The sequence below is a fragment of the Aptenodytes forsteri genome, unplaced genomic scaffold, assembly GCF_000699145.1.
Source record: "Aptenodytes forsteri isolate BGI_AS27 unplaced genomic scaffold, ASM69914v1 Scaffold114, whole genome shotgun sequence".
Lineage (NCBI taxonomy): Eukaryota > Metazoa > Chordata > Aves > Sphenisciformes > Spheniscidae > Aptenodytes > Aptenodytes forsteri.
Window position 1 is genome coordinate 3,737,770 of NW_008795364.1, and position 9,823 is coordinate 3,747,592.

The window sequence follows — 9,823 nt, forward strand, 5'->3', positions numbered from 1 at the left end:
AGCCTTCACTGCGGCTGGTGAGAGCATGGCCATCACCTTTCACGAGGGCTGGGGTTTGTTCCACCAGCCTGGTTCAGCACCCGTATGGGCACCCTCCTGCCCCATTGCTGCAGCAGGATTTGTGCGACACAGCCAGGCTGGTAACTACTGCCTCATCTTCCCCCCTGCCCCGAGTTAATAGTGCCTGCATGCAAAGTCTGTCTTCTGCTCTAGAAAGCATGTCCTCTGAGAAACAGAAGTTATCTCAACGACCTCGTACCCAGTCCCATAGATCAGCCATCTCATAATAAACCAAAAAATTGTTCAGATTTACATCTCTGAAGTCCTCACGCTTCTCGGTTGCAGCCAAGTTACATGAGAGTCTTTGCCGACTTTTTAGCGCACAGCTTTTCATTCCCCTACGCCCCAGAATGCTATTTCTTTAGCAAAGACATGTATTAAGGGGAATTAATTAACTAGGTTTGCTGGCTAGCTAATCAATTTTCTTGGTATAAATTGAGTACTGATGGAGGAACGTTGATCTGTTGCTCCCGCTGCTTTCCCTGCATAGAGATTAAAAATAGACGAACTCCCAGCTGGAGAAATTGTGATGGGATCATATTCCTTCCAAATATAGAGTTTTGGCAACCTCAGAAAATGGGGTGAACGTTACTGGGATTTCATTTCATAAATGCACTGAGAAATTTAATGTCAAAAATGTCCTGATTTAGAGATCTTTCAATGAAAGAAAATGGAAATGTTTCATTCTGAAGCAACTTTTCATTTAGACATTTAAAGAATGGCAAAATCAAGAGCAAAAATCAGACTGAAATGTTTTAATTGTGTTAAAACAAAAACTATTTACAATGAACAGGCTTCATTTGTTGGTGGTTGTTTTTTTTTATTTTTCCTTCATGGAGCAGTTTAGTAACTTGGGGTCTCTCAGCCCTGCATGAAAAGGAAGGTTTCTCCCCACCCCTTCCACCCCAGTAATGCTTTTCGCCACCTTTTGAGCCCCAGCTGAAAGACCAGCAACACGCCATGTTTCACGTTTCTCTACCTTGATCCTGCCCTTGTTTTTCCACCCTACAATGCTGGGTCTGTAACTTTAAGCTGGAGAAAACCCTCTGGGCTTTTTGAAGAAATTCTCTGGTTTTTCTTCAGGATGTATTTTTTTTATGAAGGTGGATCCACTTTATTGGCCACCAAATGTTTCCTTTAAGTGGCATACTGCCCCGTGCCTCCTAAATGCCTGATTTGACCACAAATTGCTCAGACTCTGTGATTTATTTTTCATCTCATTTATTGCAGGCATGAATACAGGAACAGGTAAACAGCTGAGCCGTAAAAGTTTCTCTCTAGGCATGTTTTCAACAAAATGCCATCACACACTGTCTGATGATACACGCTGCTACTCAGATGAAACAAAATGGTGTGAGCAATCTTACTTTAAAGCTGCTACCCACCAGTCAAAGCTGCAGCTGCCAAAGAAGCCTTCTCCTCCACTTACTCTCTCCCTTCCCTCTTTCTCCACGTCATCTGCAGGTTCTTTTACGGCACTTAACTTTACAAAACACAGTTGTGAGGCTGATCTTACATGCAATTACAGATCAGCCTCAGTATATTTATTGCAAACTCCTTGAACATCAGGACATTTAAAAAAAAAAAGAAAAAAAGGAAGAAACAATATCCCATTGCATAATTACGAGTAGGTTTTTGTAGCCAATGAACCAGAAATGTATTCAGAAAAAAAAAAAATAAAAACAAAGGATATTTGTAAACAGTCCAAACAAAACATGATGCTGCCTCCAATGAAACATTTCACTGCATTGCCAGCTCTGTTTCAAATGGGCACGTAGGCATCCTGTTGCAAGAGAGTTGTGAAGCCACGAACTGAAACTTCGGAGGAGTTAATTTTCAAACATTGCACTTTAAGGTCTATGTATGTTTGAAACCTGAAAAATCTGCACACGCTGTGGGATCTGATAGAGATGTGGGATCTCAAATAACATTTCTAAAGAAAACCCGGTAATTCCTTTTAAAACAAAATAGTGAAGACAGCTGAACCACACAAAAACAAAGCACAATTGGTTGGCTTCCATAAGAGACTGCAATATGAGAAAATATTTAACTCCTTGCATAGCTATTTAAATGGCCAATAAATTTTGCTGGAATCACCCAAACATGACAACATTGCATTCTGCTGCTTAGAGACTTCACGCTGGAAAGCTGGGATCTGCTGACCGGGTCAGAGCATCACTCGGGGCACTGTTAAAAACCAGGGCCACCCCTGGTAGGCCTTGCCAGCGTGGATATAGCAGGAGGTTTAATCAACCAGCTACTCCCAGGCTGGGCACAACTATAAGGAAGCCTCTGTGCTTCGGCCACTGTAAGTTACCCCAGCTCTCTGTTCTCCCCATAAGGGATAAAAGCTGTTCTGACAACAGGGTGTTTCTGGTAGTATATTTACACCTAACGCGCACGGCTTTGGCTGGCAGAGCTACGTCGATCACAAATCATACCTCAAAGCACCCCTGGATGATGTAGCCGTGTCAGCAAGGGTTTGCAATGTAGACCTAACCAGAGGGACGGAGAGCAGAATTCATCTCACTTAACTTTAAGCAATATAAAGGTAGACATTTAAGTCAGAGGCACCTCCGGAAGGCAGTTCCTTTGATCTCTCGACAGGTGAGAGTTGGGCATATTAACATTAGGTGAGATGAACCCTTTGCCGGGAGAGCTGAAGAGACGAACTCCTTTCAGCCACCCTTTCCTGTCACCAACTCTGGAGACCATGCTTCAGAAGGCTGCTGTTCAAATGCTTTATCTTTACACGTGTCAATGTACATGATAATGATAAGGCTGCGCTGGGCTTCATGCTGCCACAACTACATATGCAAGCTCATTAAAGCTAGCTCAGATACTTCTGCACTATTATATAGACATACCCTCGGGCAGAGTATCCTTTAACACCTGTAAAGTTAAAGTCTAGGGGCAAATCTAGACTATCTGCCCCTCAGCATACGTTCGTGTTGACATTGTCTTGTTTACAGTAGTTTTGGGTAACAGGTGTCCTAACACTGTAATTCCCAACCAGAGGTGAGGCAGGAGTGTTTATTCAGAGGATGTGAAAACTGAGACGCTTAAGCGTGGCTGAAGAAGGTACGTAGTAAGAAAGAACAAGGTGATGACATTCCACAGGTAAAAGTTCAGTTTGATATCAGTAAAACAGTTTTAATAAAGCTCCATTAGACTGCGGAATAGGAAACGGTGGCAGCCAGTGGATAAGACACTAAAACAAGACAAGGCAACGTACTTGGGGTTGTTCTGTGGAAAACATCCCACAGGAACTAAGCGGCCACGCGAGCCTTTCCCTCTTCTCCTGGTGGGAACCAAGGAGGGAGGAATCTCTGCTCTTTCTCAGCTATGCCAGAGCACGCCTTAGCTATAAAGACTTGGCCACTGTAAAGTAACCTTGGTTCACGTTTCTTGTTTTCCAGTTCTGACTATTTCAGCTCAAGAATTTTTACACGACGGGAGCAAAACACTGCATTTAAAATAATAAACTAATAGCTTGTTTATGAGCCAGAACATCTGATGGGCTGGTCTGAGTCAGGCATTCAGTTTTGCTAAAGGCTTTTGCTTATGTGACCAGACTGCCCTAATGCGGGTAACTGGATCTGTTTGCCCCCAGACTTGAAGGCATATTGCGGGGTTCCCAAGGTCCACTCCATGGCAATCAGTACGACTGAAGTGTGTGTTCAGATCTGTTTTTTCTGGTTTTCCTTGGCACTGACTTTGTGAAACTGCCGCCAGTTCACACACAACTGGGGGTTGCCTAACAGCAGGCAGAAGACCAGATTCAGCTAGAGTCAGTGCTGTGCCGTTCTCAACCCCACTTTGCTTTCCTTTCCCAAAACAGCACCTCTAATTACAATTTTCTTTTATTTGTTCTTCACAATGCTCACTTTTACTTGGGTGCAGACAAAATGTGCTGCCGCTTCTCTCTCCCCCGGTACCTTCTGGGAAGTGGTGAGAAAAGAGTAACAGGATGTGGAAGATGCAGCCTTTTGTGTCTGTTGCATTTTCCCTGCCTTTCGGATTTCTTCACAGGGATTTAATGTTTCTAATCCATTTTTAATAACCTTGGACTGATGGAGCGGTACATTAAAACAGAAGGAACAGAAGTGTCCTGGCACTGTAACTAGAAGGTGGACAGCGTACAAGTTGTATCTGATTACCCAGGGAAGTCACCTGAGCACTCTGAAATCTGCAATCCAGGTGTGCTTCTATGGCTCCTTGTGCCCATCGCTCATGTTGAGCTACTTCATTACATTTTGTATTGTGAGTTTCTAACTCACACTTGTGCTATTTATTTTGCCCCATTTTATGGCAACCAGAAAGGTTTGCGTTTGGTGGATTTAACTGGGGAGCCCAATGCTAATTTCTTGTCCCAGTAAATATAAAATAGACAAGTCATTTTATACCTCCACATTACAATCCACAGTCCTACAATGCTCTCAAGACTCCTCATTTCAGAAGAAGAGCACAAGCTAACTCCGAAGGAAACCCAGTCTCACAGCGATCACTTCCCAGCCTCCACACAAACAAACTGCTTAAGCTGAGATAAAGCCATCGTAATGAGTACCAAATTAAGGGCAATCTTTTATCTTAATACAAACAAGAGAACATAGCGCACAGAGTAACAGAAAAATATACATCTTCAGCCATACAAAACGCACAAAAGCTTTCCTGTTGGAAGAGTACCTTGTAGCTGACAGTCAGTTGTTGGTAGCTTTCCAGATGACCCTGCACTACTGAACAGGGGGAAATGGAGAACTTCTTTTTTTTTTCCTAGGAAATAGTTGGTAACGTTACCTGTATACCACAAACACCCTCCCTGGGGCTGCGGTTCTGCTAGCGCTGGACTACCCACCCCACCTGATGCCTGAGATAGCTCCACTGAACGTAGAGGCTGCTTGCGTGCCGGAGGTGAGCGGGACGTATAGCCAGGCGTACCCTCCACAGGTTTGCCAGTACACACGTGCTGATTAGTAGAGTGAAAAAATGGGTATAGACACAGCTATGCCATAAACTATCATTGTTATCATTCTTTAAAGTGATCAATCAGTTCATGTCAGTCAGGAAGGTGGTTTATCTACCCAGGAAGGAAAAAATCCTCCCTGCGTGAGCTACATCCACACCGCTGAGGCTCTGCAACCTTCAATGCTGGGGCAGAAGCTGTCCGAGTGTGGGCGAGCCCTAATGCCTAGGCAACCTGGAGAAGGTAAAACTTCTCACGTAGTTAAAAAAAGTCAGTATCAAGCTAGAAAGTCAGTAGCAAATTACTTTAAACAACTGATTTTTTTCATTAATGGAAACACGGTAAGATTTAGTTGAAGGTTTAGGTCAGGATGACAAACTATAGGGAGTGTTGGGTGCGTATACCTGTACGGTGGGGTGTCTTTCCCCCTTGCAGCTATTTATATCTCTGAGTAAAGGTTAAGGTTAGGAATTTAATAAGACAGCCGTTTATTTTTCTGTGGAGACTAACAGTCCTGGGGTTAGGATGTAATAATCATTCTTCTGCTTTAAAAATGGTTCTTTAACAAATAGCAGTAGCTCATTGCAATTTTCAGTTGTACAAAATGACATATTTTCTATGTTACTATCAAAATATTCTGCATAACATTAATTTCTGTGCACTTATTAACATATGTACAGAACAGTGTTTCCCAATAGAAATCAGTATGCTCCTTGCTGATCCTTTTTGCCCTAGATTTACCAAAACCAAACCTGAAATTAATTGTGTTAATAGTATAAAATCTCAGGAGAGATAAGGATTGAAGGTTTACTTCCCAGCAGCAAATGAATAAAGGAACTCCTTCAAGTTAAAGTCTAGCCAAGACTTAATTTTACCCAACCGTGGTGAATCCAGGCGAGCCAGGAATATCACGCATTTTCCCGATGCATTATGTTGAGTACACAGAAGCAGAGGAATGTAAACAGACAGAAGGCACATGAAAGGCCCCAATCCATTCTCCATCTGACGGAAGTGCGAATTTCATAATTCTGTCATCAAGAGTCTTTTCATCATTTTCTCTCTCTCAAGTTCACGCCTCAGAGTCTCAGCGCTGTGTAATTAATGCACAAACAGCCAATTATGGGAACAACAATCAGTCGCAGATTTCAATTTAAAATAATTAACATTTTCAAAATACCAAAGGAGGGGAAAAAAGGTCAGACTCAGTTCAGTGAAAAGGCTGATAGCTGATGGCTGATTCAAAAACAAGTACCGCTTGCTATTTCTGAAGAGCAAACAGAAGCAAGAAAAAGGACACAAAAAGACCCACATGGCAAAACAGTTTATGACTTAATCTCGCCCCCATTAAAGGCTACCGATTTCAAAGGAAGCTAGACTAGGACTCTAAAAATGAAACAGCTACAGTAAATACCATCACAAAAGACTGGTATTACAGCCTTCTGCTCCCCAGCATGGTTTGATATTGGGGGCCATCTATATACTCTGAATTTACTACAGTCCTACTTCACGCGCACACATCAGGGTATGGGAAGCAGGGCCTGAAGCCCTTGCTCTCACACACCGAATCACTTCGGAACCCGCAGGCTCTGCAACACTGGGAAAGCCTTGGGTTAGTGATCCCATTTCTTAACCAATAGCGTAGGGAAAAAACCCTATTTACTGTGTTGTTCTGAGACTTAAGTATCTAATGCTTGTAAAGCAGTTTGGAGATTTAAACTGCAGTGCAGAAATCTTGCAGCCCATTCACGGACAAGGAGGGGTGGAATCACCCACTTGTGCTTGAGGCATCCGACAGAAGCTGAGTTCAGCACTACAGCTTCAGAACTACATTTCCACTAGAACGATAAATTTTTAGATGAGTTAGCAATGTTGAACAAGTGTGCAGGTACAATTAAACCAACATCTGCAAAAAATAATTAACAAATGAAATTGGGAATTGACTGTGAATCCAAAAGTAAAAAAGGCTAATTTATTATGATGCCAAAGAAATACTTTTCTCTTCAACATAAGCCTAGGACTTTTTGTGCTCCAGAAGTATTGAATATATCTACTCCTACATTTGTATTCAGTAAGTTATCAGCTTGGGAAATTCAGCTTTGATTAAGTTCTGGAATAAGAAGCCAGCATGCAAAACCAGTAGAATGGCAGAATAGAAAACTGAAAGCAGGCTGCCTGTGGAAAGATGGGATGGCTTGTTGTTTCTCTGAGAAACTACAAGAAAGACCACTGTAGCTTGACATTACTAAAAACAAAAAAGAGAGGAAAAAGAAAGAAAACCAGTGCCTGTTTTTCATTTAGAAGAGCAGACGTTTCTCAACCTCAGCTTTCCCCCATGGAGATTTAATTTCAAAAAACAAATTGCAACAGCAATTATTAAAAGAAAACCTTTGTGGTTCAGACAAAATGACTTGCCTGACGAAAATCTGCACAACCCTTTCTCTCCAGGCCACTGGCCACAGAAATGGTAGGCTGCTGGCTGCAGCAGTTAATTAAGGTAGTTTTTTTTCTCAGAGCAGATATGAGTTATAGATATTTCTTTACATAACCCACCTATTCTGAAGTAGGTGTCAAGCAGCAACTGGAAATCTTTTGGTATCAGGGGAAACGGCATTTTATGGTAATTATGACAGAAAGGAGAAATCAAGCTGATTCCTTTAATGCAGAGGGCATCATAGTATTTCTGTGAAAGAACTGCACAGTACCTGTCTGCCAGCGAAATCGGTTTATGTGATGTATATATTGTCTGGACCGTTGGAGTTGGTATAGTCTCTGCCAAAGGTCTCAGTATGGGCGACGGAGTTACCGGCGTTATCTTCGGAGATGACTGCACCGCACAGCATTGTAATTTGCTGTCTGTAAATTCTGCCTACAAAAAAATGTATACAGACACAGAAAGAAAAAAAATGTAGATTAGCTTCTACTGCTCTTGCTAACTTTCGCCATCCAATTCATTACCAAACACTCAGTAACGACAACTAATAACGAGAACAAATGGCAGGCTGTAGCTATAGTTGCTCAGTGCAACCTCCGTAGATGCTGAACAGCCACCTCTTTTGATGGCTGTGCCCGAGGGACAAGCCTGGTGGCAACATGCGCTACGTGAGACAAAACTCCACGTATGGGACCGGCAGCATTCAGATAAAAGACATAATCAGTTTGGAGAATGCTGCTTATCATCATTGCATTTTCCCTAAAAACAATGCAGAACACTGACCATGTGAAATTTCTGGACTATTCTTCAGAAATCCTATACAATTTGCTGGTGGGCCCTCTGACTACTCTGTTTTGTGACAGCCAGGAGTCCAGGCTTGTAGGAGAGGGGGTTTCAAACTCTCCATCCCTTTCCCACGTTTGCTAACTGGAACATGCCTCAAGAGAAATTTTCTGCAGTATCTAGTGACAGGCAACGTTAAAGCAATATTGGACGTGCTGGTTTAAGACAACCAGCAAGCAACCCTCTCCCGTCTTTCAGGTGAGGCATATTAACGCTGCAGTATTACAGCAAAGACCAGGCCAGCCTATACAACTGGAGGGGGAGGATCCCTAAGAATAAAACAGCCCTGTCCTGCTTTTTGGCATGGACTATTTCTCATGCCAAACCACAGTGGCTAGTGCCTGTGGTGCATGAATGACCCTGACCTGGGAAGAGCACAGAGCAACTGCAGCTTGTCAGTGCGTCAGGACCATTAGGATATGCTCCTACTGGTATCAGCTGCATTTCTTTCTTGGCAACTTCTTCTTCTGAACTTGGTTCAGACTTTGAAGCAGGGAGGAAGAAAAGTCACCATCATAAGGGAGCATATGATATTTATCCAGCTAATTGAATAGCAACTTTTTTTCTTTGTCTAAATTATTTTTCAAATTCTGCAAGCCACATAGGATTAATGCTAAACACAAACTAAACAGTTTAATCAGTGGGACAATTATTTGAGCCCAGGAGAGAATGACTGTATTAGGTTTGCTTGCTTACTGTCATTTTTTAACGTGTCTCTGTTCATGTTTCAGCTAAAAGCATCTGATATGCTTCAAAACAACCTTTGAAACAGAAGGAAATCCATTAATCCCACAAAATTAGTAAAATGGAAAATGTAAAACCAACTAAAGAAACTCTCCCTCCACCCCTGGCCAATTTTGTGTGTAAATACAGACTAATAAAACCTCTTCAAACTTCTCTGTCATTCAGCTTTTAAAACTCAACCTTACAGGCTAAAGGGATATCAAATTTGGTGTTCCTCATACAGGATCCCCGTCTTCTGAGGACTGCCAGATCTCACTTCACACCATGAGAAGGAGGCACCACTCTGTGAAGCTGATGTAAATTCTCCCAGCCTTACTGAAATCAGCAGAGCAATGACAAATAACACTTGCTGAAGATTTGCCCTGAGTCCTGAAGTGTGTTTGCTCTGGATAATGGTTTTACGGTATATATCCAAAGCAGCTTTTTATATATATCTGCTTGCACAGTATGCTTGACCAGATTATTTAACTGGTCTAAACAGGTATCATTTCATTAACTGAAGTCTATGAGAATATGGTCGTCAAGGCTGTCATTTCTCTGTGGAAGTCTCTGAAATTCAGAGGGGTTGCTGGCATGAACCTTATTTTTAAATGTGCCAGGCAACCAGGTTCTCAAATTCTTCCTCTGATAAAATCAACACAATTGCATATATGCCACCAAATCAGAAGCCCTACACAAAAGGTAAAGCCTTCCAAATGTCACCGTTCATAACTTTTTTCCCCCTCAACAAGATTTCAATGTTTTGTTCCAAGCAAAAAAAAAAAAAAAAAAAAGGAGGGGGA

At 42.2% G+C, this 9,823-nt stretch overlaps 1 protein-coding gene across 1 annotated transcript in view; it reads right to left on the reverse strand.

The window, feature by feature from the left end:
- Positions 1–1,268: 1,268 nt before the first annotated feature.
- The window catches only part of EPB41L4B (erythrocyte membrane protein band 4.1 like 4B), a 147,711-nt gene continuing 139,156 nt past the window's right edge, over positions 1,269–9,823 (reverse strand). The window contains exons 24-25 of the mRNA XM_019472320.1: positions 7,726–7,889; positions 1,269–6,113 (exon numbers count right to left, since the gene is read on the reverse strand). Of these exons, the coding sequence (XP_019327865.1) occupies positions 6,044–6,113; positions 7,726–7,889 (234 nt within the window). The 3' untranslated portion in view covers positions 1,269–6,043. The remainder of the gene's footprint in view (positions 6,114–7,725; positions 7,890–9,823) is intronic.